This window comes from Podarcis vaucheri, assembly GCF_965113315.1.
Source record: "Podarcis vaucheri genome assembly, chromosome: 16".
NCBI lineage: Eukaryota > Metazoa > Chordata > Lepidosauria > Squamata > Lacertidae > Podarcis > Podarcis vaucheri.
This window is the reverse complement of record NC_138754.1, coordinates 9,494,707-9,509,356: the sequence shown is the minus strand read 5'-3', so window position 1 is coordinate 9,509,356 and position 14,650 is coordinate 9,494,707. Positions and strand designations below refer to the sequence as shown.

General features: G+C 52.6%; 2 protein-coding genes across 4 annotated transcripts in view; one reads left to right on the top strand and one right to left on the bottom strand.

Moving 5' to 3' along the window:
* ZBTB7B (zinc finger and BTB domain containing 7B) overlaps positions 1-14,650 on the bottom strand; it is a 330,604-nt gene that overhangs the window by 150,031 nt on the left and 165,923 nt on the right. The gene's annotated exons all lie outside the window — the stretch shown is intronic.
* The window catches only part of SHC1 (SHC adaptor protein 1), a 49,759-nt gene that overhangs the window by 22,234 nt on the left and 12,875 nt on the right, over positions 1-14,650 (top strand). For all 3 annotated transcript variants that reach the window (XM_082202235.1, XM_082202234.1, XM_082202233.1), the window contains 5 exons: positions 4,671-4,741; positions 7,857-7,920; positions 11,000-11,119; positions 12,564-12,617; positions 14,195-14,246. In XM_082202235.1, the coding sequence (XP_082058361.1) occupies positions 4,671-4,741; positions 7,857-7,920; positions 11,000-11,119; positions 12,564-12,617; positions 14,195-14,246 (361 nt within the window). The remainder of the gene's footprint in view (positions 1-4,670; positions 4,742-7,856; positions 7,921-10,999; positions 11,120-12,563; positions 12,618-14,194; positions 14,247-14,650) is intronic.

The following is a 14,650-nucleotide window of genomic DNA, read 5'->3' as shown; positions in this document are numbered from 1 at the left end:
CACACATGGATGGTCTCAGTTACCAGCATCTCCAGGTAGAGCAGGGAGTATCACCTGCCTGAAACCCCAGAGAACTGCTGCCAGCCAGTGTAGACAGCATTGAGCCAGATGGACCAGTGATCTGAGTCTCTGTCTGAGGCAGCTTCCTATCTTAACTTGTCATTTCGAGTTGGGAGCTGTTGAAAAGGCCACCGAGGAGAGTTCCTGCTGTTCCCTTCAGCCCTCCTCCCCGTCTCCCAAGGCAGGCAGCGCTGCAGAGAATCCTGAGCAGGGGCCACCTCTTACTCTGGCCTCTTTGTGCAGAGATTGGGGGGGGGGACACAGCCCCTTTCGCCCTTTTCTCCCCGCAGAGGCTGCCAGCCATGGCTGCGATGGTGTGGCCTCCCTGGCAGGCATCTGTCCCAGGTCTTCTGCTCTGCCACATTATTGCTTCTGACAAGCGTGCGCCCGAGCGTCCATCCCCCGGGCCACAGCGCACATGCGCCAGGCGCATCGAGTCGGCCGGCATTCCTCTTCCACTTCCCCCGCCCCCCTTCCAAGCCTCTGGCTGTGATGACCGCCAGCCCCAGATCTCTGCTTTGGGAGGCTGGGGCATCCCTCTGTGGTTTGGCGGAGTCCAGGGATTGGTCAGCCCGTTGCTGCTGGTCCAGGTGTGCTCTGGAGGAGACCTCTGAATCTTCATGCTGCTTGCAAGCTGCTCGGAAGCTGAGATTATCTGGCAGGAAGGTCGTTCCACCCACCCACCTGCCCCAGGTAAATGGTAGGTCTTGGTGATGTCTTGATACATCGCCCAGGACTGGTTTGAGGGCCTGAGCACGATGGCACTTTCACCCATGATGTACCACCAGGTGAAGGCTCCATTGCGCTCTGGCCCTCAAACTGAGGGAGCAATAAGCTGCAAGGCACCGTGGCTGATGGAGCCCATTTTTCCCTCGGCGCGCTGGGTGCTGGTGGTGGAAGGACTTTTGCCAGCGCCTTGCATGTGGAGGACCGAGCCCCACAAGGCTGATATTGTCGCTGCTCCCGCCGAGGAAGTTGAGGCGGTTTCACCTTGGTGCCTCGTGGAGCCGGGCCCAACGCAGCTTGTTCCTCCCACCGCTTCCCAACGCTGCGGTGTATCACTGTATCGCGATGTTTGGCTGGTGTTTGGCCCAGCTCTAGTGAATGGAACAGGCTGCCTTGCACGTAAAGCGCAACCAGAAATGCTAAATAAACATTCCCCTGATGGCGTGCAGAGTGCATACCTTGCTGTTCCCCCATTTCGTGGTCTGAAGTTGAGTCCGAACTGTCGAGTCAGACCATTGCTCCACCAAGCTTAGTATTGTCACACTGGCTGGCAGCAGCTCCCAAGGTTTCAGGCAGGGGTGTTTTCCCCAGTCCTACTCGGAGGTTGGGGATTGAACTTGAGATATTCTACAAGTGAAGCAGATGCTTTACGACTGAGCTGTCCCCCTTTCCCTGAAAATAAACCAAGATTCTAGTCCTCATGTTTCTGATTCGATAGGAACATAGGAAGCAGCCTTATAGCAAGTTCGTCCATCTCACTCTGGATTGTCTACACTGACCGGCAGCAGCTCTCCGGGGTATTTCCCCAGCCCTACCTGGAAATGCTGAGGATTGAACCCGATACACCTTCTGCATACAGTGGTGCCTCGCAAGACGAAAAGAATCCGTTCTGTGATTCTCTTCATCTAGCGGTTTTTTCGTCTTGCGAAGCAAGCCCATTGACGGATTAGTGGCTATTAGCGGCTTATCTGCTGATCGGATCAGCTGATATGCGGCTTAGCGGCTTAGAAAAGGGGAGGGAGAAAAAAAACCAGCAGGAACTCACAAGACATTGTCGTCTTGCGAAGCAAGCCCATAGGAGATTCGTTTTGCGAAGCACCTCCAAAACGGAAAACCCTTTTGTCTAGCGGGTTTTCCGTCTTGCGAGGCATTCGTCTTGCGGGGCACCACTGTACAGAGCAGATGTCCTACTGCTACCCAGACTCCTTTTAATGTCTGACGCCACACTGCACCTTTCCCCCAACCCTGGACTTGAGCCTCACTGAAACCTTTGTCTGGTGAGGGGCACACGGCCGTGTCACTGGGGGTGTCTTTGCCCTCGGTGCCCCAGTGCCGACTCTGTACAGAGAACGATTGGTTGTACCCTTAACGGGAGAAGGTAAGCAGTAGGATCCAGATCTCCAGTCCATGTTTTCTCGACCACCATTGCTGGTACAAGACAGGAAGGGGGCCGGTTTTCCAAACCCCCCTCCTTTCCCTCCCCCTGCCCTTATATCCTTTCGGATTTATGCGGAAACAAATTCACACGCAAACCCCTGCAACCCACCCCAGGGAACGCCTCCTTTCATGCTCCTTCCCTGCGTCCTGCTGTGATCTCCAGGGTCCGTTTCGAGACTGATGTCTTGGAGGCAGCTGTGGCTTGGTGGCAGGACACCTGCTTGGCTTGCAGAATGTCCCATGTTTAATTCTTGCCATCTCCACACCGGGCTGGCAGAGGTGCCCTGCCTGAAACCATGGAGAGCCGCTGTCAGTCAGTGTTGACAGTGCTGAGCTCGACGGACCAAGGTGTTCCTGTCAACTCAGCATCATGAGGACTGGAATCTTACGGTTATTTTTAAGGAGGGCCATAGCCCAGGGGCAGAGCATCTGCTTTGCTTGCAGAACGCTTGATCCCCGGCGTCTCCAGGTAGGGCCGGCTATGTCCCCCTCTGCCTGAAATCCTGGAGAGCTGCTGCCAGTCAGGGTAGACAGTATTGAGCTGGATGAACATCTGATCTGACTCGGCGCAAGGCAGCTTCCTGATTTCCGAATTGCCGCTCCGCTACAGAGACCGAGCCTTAAGCGTCCTTGTCTTAACCTACTCCGTAGGGTGGAGACTCGGCAAGAGGACAAGTTTGCTGCCTCTGAGTGCCGGGGGTGGTGGTGGCAGAGGATTGGAAGACGAACAGTGCCCTGAGAGCGTTCAGAGACAGGGTCTGGCGAGCAACACTTGCGTTGCCACTTCCCCTTCTCTGACTCATACTGGGTAGCCTCGCCTCGCCTTGCTGGCGTCGCTGAAGTCTTTGTGTCTTCCCACCGCACACAGCCGGCCTGGCAGGTGCCCAGTGGCACATCCTGTGCCAGCTGCTTGCCCCTTCCGCCCTCTTTGCTGTCGGTTCTTCAGCCCAGCTGGTGATTGTGCCAACGGATCTCTCCTGTTCCCTGTTCCACGAGCAGCAACAGAAAGGCTGTGGCTCGGTCAGCAGAGCACCTGCCTTGCGTCCAGAAGGTCCCAGGTAGGGCTGGGAGAGACTCCTTTTCTGAAACCCCGGACTGCTGCTGCCGGACAGTGCAGACAATACTAGATGGATGGACCCAATGGTCCAAGGCAGCTTCCTGTGTTGCTAACCAGCTGGAAACGCCACTTTGTGATCAGGACCAGGAGACGCTCTTTCTCACAGGCTCTGCTGTGTGTGTGAGGTCGTGGGAGCTAGGTTTGCTTTATCCAGTTGAAGGATACAGTGTGTGTGTGTGTGTGTGTGTGTTTTTTTTTCTCTGGGTGTAGAAACTAGCTCACTGCACAGAGGTACAATTCGCATCCGTTCCTCCACCCACTTCAGAGATGAGTCGGGTTGGTGAGGAGTCACGGGTCTCTCCCCGTCCCACTGCGACAAGCTCCCATCCCGCCTGGTCTCCCAGAACCAGAAGAGGCATGAAAAGGGCAGAGTGGTGGCAGGCTGCATGCAGACACAGTTTCTGATTGCTTGGAGAAATCCCTGAAGAGAAGGGGGCTTAGGCAGCTGGGGGGAGACAGGGACTTTCAGTCTGGGCAATTAATAATAATAATAATAATAAGTTTTATTTATACCCTGCCCTCCCCAGCCAAGACCGGGCTTAGGGCGGCTAACACCAGGTATAAAAACCAATTGATTAAAATACAACTTAAAAACAAGATTAAAATACAACATTAAAATGCAGCCTCATTTCAGTAGAAACTCAAATCAAAAACTTTTTGGGGATGAAAACGTCAAATCTTCACCAAGCCAACTATCCAGACTGGTCCTACGTGGGCTAGAAAAAAGCCAGGGAAGTCCCCAAATAGGAGGAGAAAAGATTCATGGGGGGGAAGACCGACCAGGGGTAAGCTGCTGTGCTCACTAGGCCTGACTGTCAGCCAGTAAATACTGTGGTTTTACTAATAGAGTGAGCTCCAATTTCGGTGTGATTTACTGCTGGCTTGCTGTACGATAGGAGGTGGCCTGGAATTGGGCCTTCTCTGTGGCAGCCCCCTAAGTTCTAGAATTCCCTCCCTGCAAAGGAGCGAGCCTCTGGCATTCCCACTATACAGCCTTTGACCCCTGAGGTGGTTGTTTCCGGGGCCCATCGCCCTATTCCTATGGCTGCATTTGGCATTAAATCGTCGTCGCCCTTCCCGGGACCTGCTGGCAGAGGACAGAAAATAAATTCAGTGATGGTGGTGATGACTAATAAGGATAACACTGCAGCTTGGAAGTCTTCCAGGGCCCCTACCTGTCCTCTTGTTCCCTTAGGAAAAAAAGGGGAGGTGAGCAGGGTGGAGGTGGAAGAATTGTTCCATAATATCTGGATGATGGGGATGAGGGTGAATGAGAACAGAGGGGACTTTGGGACCTAACAGGCTCTCCCATTCTTCCTTCTCCCATCAGTACATGGGCTGCGTGGAAGTTCTCCAATCCATGCGGGCTCTCGACTTCAACACAAGAACTCAAGTCACAAGGTGAGCTGCGCAGTCATCCGGAGGCCGGGGATGGTGTGGGGGACAGGGGAGGTCGGACAGGATAGTTATGTTGTGCCGCCGCACAGGCTGCAATCCATCACTCAGGGGCACTGACTGATTGGACGCAGAGGAACGGTGGGAAACCCCGAGGGAAGAAGGCTCAGAGCCCTGGGATTGGTGGTGAGGCGACGATGCAAGTGGTCAGAGGGAGAAGACCAGAAAGAGGAGGTGTCGGAAGAAGAAGAGGTCACAGGGTTTAGTGAGCTGGAAGAGTCGGTGGCAGAAAGGAGTCCAGAATCGGAGGCAGGAGAGTGGGATGAGGGAGGCCAAGAGGCGGAGAGAAGTCAGGCTGGTGAAGAGTCACAGGTGTCTCTCCCACCCGCTGTGAGAAGCTCCCTTCCCCACTTGTCTCCCAGAACCAGAAGAGGCATGAAAAGAGCGGAGGAGAGGTTGGCTGCACGCAGGCTCTCAGTCTCCGATTGCTTGGAAAAAAACCCTGGGGAGGAGGGGGCTTAGGCAGCTGTGAGAAGGCGGGAACCTACAACTGCTTCATGGGGGCAAGATGAATTGCTGTTCTCATTAAGTCCGACACTCCTATTCAGACTCTGTTTTTTGCTAATAAAGAGTTAACTCCAACTCACCTGGGTGATTGACTGCTGCCTCGCTCCTGTCACTCACTAACTCCTAAAGCAGAAACGCTGTAAGCTTTGAGAGGGTGTGTCCCATTGTGTCTCTGCGTGAGTTGCCACTCTGGGCTTACTTCCTTTCCATATCTGCGTGTGTGTGTGTGTGTGTGCGCGCGCGTGTGCGTGTGCAGAATTCTGCTGTACCTCTGCACCGTACTGGGTATGGCTGCATAGGGAGCATTGAGACGATCAAGACACATGTCTCTGCATGAGGCTTGTCTCATGTGTCTCTACATGAGTTGCTGCTTTGTGTTTGCCTCCTTCTAATCTGCATTTTCTCGGTGGAGGTCATTTAGCTTGACGGTGTGATCCGATAGTCTTTCCTGCCCTCAGAGGAGGCTGCCTGTTGTATCTCTGGATGAGTTCCTGCCCCGGGTTTCCTCCTGCCATCCGGCACCTGTTGGGGAGCTGATTTTGTGGCGCCTCTGCATCGGCTGTGTCTTGGCTCAGCCAGTCACTCCCAATGCAGAAACACTGTGGAATTGCCCACTGTCCAGGGAGGCTGCCTGTTGTGCCTCTGCATGGGACACTGTCCTTCCAACCAGGCTTTGCTGGGGGCCAAATAATTCTGTGATGCCTTTTCATCGGCTCAACCTGTTGTCCCAGTGCAGAAACGATGTAGAGTCACCCACCATTAAAGGAGGTTACCTGTTGTGTCTCTGGGCGAGGTGCTGCCAAGTCATTCTGTGTTGCATCTGCATTGGTTGCAAACTGGGCCCTTGGTGGAGCAAGATAATCTGCGTCTCCCCCACCCCTGTTAATTAAATCCCAAGAACCAAGCCTGTAATACCCGAGACTCAGTAATAATATTAATAATAATTTTATTATTTGTACTCCACCCATCTGATTGGCTTGCCCCAGCCACTCTGGCCTTGGGAAGCCAAAACCGGTTGCAGAGGCCAGCAGAGAGGCAGGCTGCTCCAGCTCAAATCCTTAGCAGCTGCAGGAAATAGTTAAAGCTGAGTTGGAGGGGGAGCAGAGAGGTGTGTGTGTGTGTGTGTGTGTGTGTGCACTGTAAGCCTGTCCATTACCGGGCAGACGCAGGGTCTGGAAAAAGGTGACCGGAGGGAGCAGCCAGCAGGAGATGGAAAGGCTTCAGCAGCCAGGCCTCAAGCCTGCCATCAGCGGCCGGCGTTGTTTTTTTTTTTAAATAAAAAAAAATTTAATCCGCTAAAGACAGGAAGCGTTTATACAGCATCATCAAATATTAACAGCTCTCGCTCGATTTCTTCCCCCACGTCCTCTTCCATCCTTGCTCTGCTACCAAGGAGCCGGGAGACACACAAACACACACAAACAAAACACAAACACACTGTGTGTCTTTGTGTGTGCATGGGCTGTCTGCAGGGGCCACATGTGGCTCTTTAGCCGGCCCTCGGGACCACACCCCCCTCGCCAGGCCACACACCCCCATCTGCCTTGCTTTGCATCCTCTTTGGGTGTTCTTTCCTGCCCGGAAGGCGTCCTTGAGCTCTCGCTTGCATGGAAGGGTGACCGACGGATATGTGATGTGCGTGTGTGTTTAGAAACCTCTCGATCTTGGGTGGCTGGCAACATAGCCTGCTGGGCGAAGGAAGCAGAGCAGTGACAGGGCAGCGTCTCGTCCAGAGGTGCCCTCCCTTGAAGTTGAAGGGACCCCTGACCATTAGGTCCAGTCGTGGCCGACTCTGGGGTTGCGGCGCTCATCTCGCTTTATTGGCCAAGGGAGCCGGCGTACAGCTTCTGGGTCATGTGGCCTGCAGGACTAAGCCGCTTCTGGCGAACCAGAGCAGCGCACGGAAATGCCGTTTACCTTCCCGCCGGAGCGGTACCTATTTATCTACTTGCACTTTGATGTGCTTTCAAACTGCTAGGTTGGCAGGAGCAGGGACCGAGCAACAGGAGCTCACCCCGTTGCGGGGATTCAAACCACCGACCTCCTGATCGGCCAGCCCTAGGCTCTGTGGTTTAACCCACAGCGCCACCTGTGTCCCATGTGCCCTCACTTAACGGCGGGCAATTCCACAGTGCTTCTGCACCGGGTGCGATCGGTTGAGCCAGTGCACACCTGACATAACAATACAACGACAGGTAGAGAGTCCTAAGAACCTGGGAAGAGCCCTTGTGGGCGAATCCAGCAGCCCGCCTGGTCCAACACCCTCTTATTTATTTAATTTATATACCGCCCTTCATCCAAAGAAGTCAGGGTAGTTGGCCCACGCTGGGAAAACAGGCTGCTCGACATGATGACAGGTCTTTGTCCTGTTCCGGAAGGGCAGTTCAATGAAAGAAAATGGGTGAGGGTTCAGGTGAGCTCGTCTGCCACTTTTTACCAGTATATACTGGAGATTCCTGCATTTCAGGGGGATGGATAAGCCTCCGGGTCCCTTCCAGCTCCACAATTCTAAGATTCTGTACACCCATCCCTCATTTCTCTCCTCTTCCTCCAGGGAAGCTATTGGCTTAGTCTGCGAAGCTGTGCCTGGTGCCAAGGGAGCCGTTCGCAGGAGAAAGGTGAGGTGGACAGAGAATACTTCATTGTTTTTCTCTTTGGCTGTCTGTGGTCAAAATTCGCCCCGTACATCTCAAGAGCTGCGACGCCACTTTGAAACTATCACGGCTTTCCCCCAAAATACAGTGGTACCTCGGTTTACTAACTTAAACCGTTCCGGAAGTCCATTCTTAAACCGAAACCGTTCTTAAACCGAAGGCGCGCTTTCCCTAATGAGGCCTCCAGCCACTGGTGCCCTTTCACCCTTCGGCTTCCGTTCTTAGACCGAGGTAAAGTTCACAAACTAGGACGCTACTTCCGGTTTTGCGGAGTTCGTAAAGCAAATCGTTCGTAAGCAGGACTTTTCTTAAACCAAGGTACCACTGTATTCTGGGAGCTGCAGCTCATTGCGGGTGCTGAGAATTGCTAGGAAGCTTCCCTCTTCCTCTCCCAGAGCTACAATTCCCAGAGGTCCCTAGGAAATGGGATTGATTGTTAAACCACTCTGGGAATTGGCAGGCAAGGGAAAATAAAAGAAAAAGGAAAGTTCCCAGGTGAGAGCTGGGACGGTCCACCACTTTCTGTGTGAGACAAGGGTTGAGAGCTACTTTTGAGAGAGAACGCTGCGTTTTCTCTTTCTCTGCTTTTTAAATTTTTATTTGGATTAGTTTCCTTTATCTTAACCGTATCATGAAAAAGCTTTAATAAAATCTTGCCAGACTGTATGTTGCCTTGTGTGCAGCTACAAATTGGATTCCTCACGCAAGACAGCCTTCCACGGTAATCCAGGTGTAATCCACTCTCCTTTCAGTGCAGTTCATGGATATAGTATACTGCAGCAGAGAGAATGAGTTACAACTGCTCCAGTCTATTAGGGTATGATTCTGGGACCACCCTACAATATTTCACATATTCAAGGGTGTAACTTGTAAAAATGCCTGTTTTTTTAACCTATCACTATTTTCCTGAAATGGGGGAAACCCCCCACTGGGAATTGTTATCTCTGGGAGGGCAACAGGAGTGGACTGGGTCTCCTAACGATCCACAGCACCCTTAAAAATGTCAGATACCTTTGGGGAAGCCATGGCTGTTTATATTGGCATTGCGGTGGTTTAAATCTGTAGTTTGAACAAGGCCTAGTAGTCTGTGCAAAGCTCCCCAAGCAAGCAAGACAGAACCAACCACAGAGGGCAGAATAACTCTTAAGGGCTTGTTTGGATAAAAGGAGCTGGTGTGAGGATGCGTTCAGCACACCCCAGCTGGAACAGCAACACTCCCAGAGTGTGAGATGCGTGAGAGCCCCGCGTGCTTTTCAGGAAAGCTTGCACATGTGTCTGTGCGTGATTTGATTTGAGGTCTCCAGCCTCGGGCCCCCCTTTCCCCCTCAGGCTGGGAAATGGGGACCGAGTTGCTGCAATAAAGGCCCAGCGCAGGCGAAGCTGATCAATAGATAACCATAACAGCCCGTCTAATGGACGCGGAGGAAAGTGGAGGGGCATGCGCAGGGTGGGGAGGTGAGGGGGCTGTTTGGTCATCAGCCTATCTCCCTTTTGTTCCTTCTGCCCTTCCCAGACTCGCTCTTGCCTCTTCCCACTGTGCACCCTTCTCCCTGATCTCTTAGGAACATGTAAGGAGCTGATTGATTGCCAGCTTAGTTATGTCTGCGTTGGCTGGCAGCAGCTCTCCAGGGGTTCAAGCAGGGTTCTCTGCCCAGCCCTGTCACCTGCCTTCCTGCCTTAGTTAACAGCCAGTCCCAGGGGTCCTTGGCCCTGGCTCCGCCTACTGTGGGCCTCCCACTCCCCCCCAGTCCCAATGGCTACCAGTCACCCTTCCCGAATAGGCTTGGGTCTTAGGAACACAGGGAGCTGCCTGATACACAGAAATAAAGATCCTAGTCCTCATGGTTTTGAACAAGCAGCTGCTTTTAAATAGAGCCTGCCCTATTCTGAGCCATACCATTGGTCCACCTAGCTTAGTATTGTCCGCACTGGCTGGCAGCAGATCTCTAGGATTTCAGATTTCAGTCCAGGGCTGGATGGAGACCTTTAGTGGCCCTAAGCACTTAAAGGGTTTTGGTGCCCCCATAGATCTAATTCAAAACAGAACCAATAATAAACCGTAAAATAATTTTGTGATTTTTCGAAATGAAATGAAACCTACGGCAAGATGGAGAACGATGTTTGTTTTTGTATACTTCCGCTTGATTTATATTTGAAAAGTCGTCTTCTGCTTTTTCTAATTGCGAAGCCTTTGATCAGATCCTTACGTAACACATCTGCTTCTATACTTAGTAGAGGTAAGGCATCCAGCCTGCTTTGTTGCACAGTAGTTCTGTTGGGATTTTTAATATGCTTCAACTGAGAAAATAGAACACGCAGCTGAGCAATTTGTGACTGTTAATGTTAGAAATCTGGCAGTGGAAAATTTCTGTGGTGCTCCCCCCTTTCTCTTGATGCCCCAAGCACATGCTTATTTTGCTGATTGGTTAACCCAGACCTGTTTCAGGCCCCATAGCTCAGTGCCCTGTAGAAGTCCCCGGGTTCAATCCCTGGCAATCCTGGGGTGCTTTACGGAGAAGCAGTGGCGTAGCGTGGGGGGTGCCAGGGGTGCCGGCCGCACTGGGCGCAACATTTGGGGGGCGCGTTTGGCCGGCCCTCCTCGAGGAAGCAGGAACCCCACTGTCCTCGGACCTCCTCCGAAGGCTGGCGGTGGGGCGAAGAGACCTCCTCCCGCCGCCAGGCTTCGGAAGGATGCTCCGAAGGCTGGCGGTGGGGCGGAGAGATCTTCTCCCCGCGCCAGCCTTCGGATGGCTGTCCTGAAGACTTGTGGTGGGAGCAGTGGCGTAGCGTGGGGGGTGCACCTGGCGCAACATCTGGGGGGGCGGGGAAGAGACTCGAGTGCTAAAATCCACGGGTTAGGGGGCGCAAATTACTTGCCTTGCCCCGGGTGCTGAGAACCCACGCTACGCCACTGCGGAGAAGGCCCATCGCTCCGTGATGGAGCATGTGGTTTGCACACAGAATGTCCCAGGTTCAGTCCTGGGCTTCTCCAGCCGGTGTTGCTGCTAACGTCCTTGGGGTGCGTCTCTCTCCCTCTCGGCAGCCCTGCGGCCGCTCGCTGAACTCCATCCTCGGCAAGAGCAACCTGAAGTTTGCCGGCATGCCAATCACGCTCACCATCTCCACCAGCAGCCTCAACCTCATGGCGTCTGACTGTAAACAGGTGAGGAGATATCTTCCCTCCCAACCTCCTCCTCTGGGACACACTGTTTAGGGTGGATACTTGACGGACGGGTGTTGAGGATCGTGAGCTTAGACAGCCTTCCTCCTTGCCGTTTGTGACCCTCCAGATGTTGCTGGTCTACAGTTCCCTTTGTCCCTTGACCATTGGCCGTGTTAGTCCAGCAACATCTCTGTATCCCTGCTTCACATGCATTTAATGCGTGATCCCTGATTGGCTGGGACATGCATCTAAGGCAAGACTGAGGAACCTGCCAGGCATTGCTGGGCTCCAAGTCTCATTGTTCATGACCACTGGCTGGGGCTGATGGGAGTTGGAGTCCAGCAACATCTGGAGGGTCAGGCGTTCCCTATCCCTGAACTGGACCAGTGTTTGCCTTCTCTAAGCTCTGATCACATTCCTGTCTTCTTCCAATGTGGGGAAGGGGAACTTGCATCCCTTCCAGCTATTGCTAGGCCACAACGGCCATCAACCATTGGCCATGCCAACCACGTCAGGGGTGCTTCCCAGACACGGAATGCACACAGCAAAGAGTTAACTCTGCCCGGACGCTGAGGTCCAGTGCCGAGGGCCTTTTGGCAGTTCCCTCAATGTGAGAAGCAAAGCTACAGGGAACCGGGCAGAGGGCCTTCTCGGTAGTGGCGCCCTCCCTGTGGAACACCCTCCCACCAGATGTCAAAGAGATAAACAACTACCTGACATTTAGAAGACATCTGAAGGCAGCTCTGTTCAGGGAAGTTTTTAATGTGTGACATTTTGATGTATTTTTAATCTTTGTTGGAAGCCGCCCAGAGTGGCTGGGGAAACCCAGCCAGATGGGCGGAGTACAAATAATAAATTATTATTATTAACTCTTTATTGTCTAAGATAACACTTACAGTTGCTTCTACGGCTCTGGATACCTGCACACAGCAATCTAGCATCTAGGCAGCTATTCCCGGGTCATCGCTCTAGGGGGCGTTGGCAGCAACTGGGGACGACTCCCCCTCCACCAGTTTATATACCTTCCCCTAATGGGCTGTGCGCACGGAGGCAGAGATTGCGCCTGTGTGGATGCTGTTTCTGCTCTTCCTGATTCAGCTCTCTCCTGGTTCTGAGCGACAGTGCTGCAGGAAAAGGTGGAGAAGCACCCAGCCCTTCTCCTGCCTCCGATTCTTGCCTCCTGGCTGGTACAGGCCCCCACAGACCACTGCCCCCCTTCCCCTGGTGCCCACTTGCCAGCGTCCTCCCAGTCCTTGCCAGGGCATCAAGGTGGAGAAGTCTGCCTTGGGGAGCTAAAATCTGGCACTCCCATAATCCAGGAGAGCTTGACTTTACTGTAAGAATTTCAGGAGGGTGGGAAGGGGCAGGGAGGAAGTTCATTTTGTGTTTTTTTTGCTGTGCTTTGCGTCTCATTTTTCCTTCTTCCTTCCCTTCCATTGTTTAGATCATCGCCAACCATCATATGCAATCAATTTCTTTTGCTTCCGGAGGGGATCCGGTGAGTGCCAAGAGGGTTTTGTGGATGGGTTGTTTTCAACACAGGGCTAAGGATTTCTCCTTCCCTGGCAGAATGTTCTCCCCACTCCTTGGTTTGCCCTCTAACCTTGTTCTGGGGTTTCTGGAGACAGTGTGGGATGTGCATGGGGAAAAACCTCCTGCATTAACGCTAATCCGTGCACAGAAAATTAGTTGAGTATCATCCTCTCCCAGGGACGTGGGTGGCACTATGGTCTAAACCACTGAGCCTAGGGCTTGCCGATCAGAAGGTCAGCGGTTTGAATCCCCGCGACGGGGTGAGCTCCCGTTGCTCGGTCCCTGCTCCTGCCCACCTAGCAGTTCGAAAGCACGTCAATGTGCAAGTAGATAAATAGGTACCGCTCCGGCGGGAAAGTAAATGGCGCTTCTGTACATGCTCTGGTTCGCCAGAAGCGGCTTAGTCCTGCTGGCCACATGACCCGGAAGCTGTACGCCGGCTCCCTCGGCCAATAAAGCGAGGTGAGCGCCGCAACCCCAGGGTCGTCTGCGACTGGACCTAACGGTCAGGGGTCCCTTTACCCCTTTACCTTTACCATCCTCTCTGCATGTGAGCCACATGTAGACTCTCCCTGTGGCTAGCAGAACCTGTATAAATTATGCAGATTAATGCCGTTTGCATAATTTATGCAGTTTGCAGAATTCCAGTGATGTGTGCTGTGGAATTTTTAGGGTCTTCAGACACAGACTCCATACAGCCCTGTCAGGGAAACTGAGAGCTGGTGTGGTGTAGCATTAATAATAATAATAATAATAATAATAATAATAATAATAATAATAATAATAAATTTTTATTTATATCCCACCCTCCCCAGCCGAAGCCGGGCTCAGAGCAGCTAACAACAGTAAAAATAGCACAATTTACATAAAATCACAGTCAGTTAATTAAAATATATTCTAAAATCAATTCAGAATCAAATTAATGGCAACCACTGGGCTAGAGTTCTTTGAGGATTACAGAAGGGGGGGGGGTCAGACTGTGCCTTGGCCAAAGGCCTGGTGGAACAGCTCTGTCTTGCAGGCCCTGTGGAAAGATGTCAAGTCCCGCAGGGCCCTAGTCTCTTGTGACAGAGCGTTCCACCAGATTGGGGCCACAGCCGAAAAAGCCCTGGCTCTGGTTGAGGCCAGCCTAACCTCCCTGTGGCCCGGGACCTCCAAGATGTTTTTGTTTGAAGATCGTAAGTTCCTCTGTGGGACATACCAGGAGAGGCGGTCCCGTAGGTATGAGGGTCCTAGGCCGTATAGGGCTTTAAAGGTTAAAACCAGCCGCTTGAAGTCTGGTGGAGAGCCAGGTTCAAATTCCCACTTGTTCCCAAAGCAAACTTTGTGACTTTTGGCCACACACACAATCCTACCTTGCAGGGTTGTTAGGATAAACCAGATAGGAACAATTTACACGATCTTGAGCTTCTGGAGGGAGAAAGATGGGAGATAGATATAGCAAATAAAGCAGCGCCAGTGAAGGGTCATTGTGGGGTGCTTTCTCTTCTTCCCTCTCTCCCCTTTTTAATCTGGCATTTATCAAGTCTCCCATCTTCCCAGGACACGGCCGAGTATGTTGCCTACGTTGCCAAAGACCCTGTCAACCACAGAGGTAAGACGTTCTGCGCCAATCAGAAGCTTCCTGGGGCCAGGTCAGCTTCGACTGGGTTTAACAGATTTGCATCCTGCTTTCAGCTCACTCGCAATAATGCCAGCAGCATTAAAAAAAAAAGAGTGAGCACTTTAATCAGAATAATCAAGGTTTTTGTTTTTTTTTTTAAAAAAAGAGTCTTGGTGCCGGACAGGCATGCCAGTGACGTGTGGTGGCCAAATTGGGAGGCCTGGTGGGCTTGATCTAAGCCTGTGGGCCAAAGGCTCCCTACCTCCGGTGTAAACGTTCCCGAGCTGGATGAACCCAACGAGTCAGCCTTGGTAGAAGGCAGCTTCTAGTGCAGGGGTCAGCAACCCGCGGCTCCGGAGCCGCATGTGGCTCTTTTGCACCTTTGCCGCGGCTCC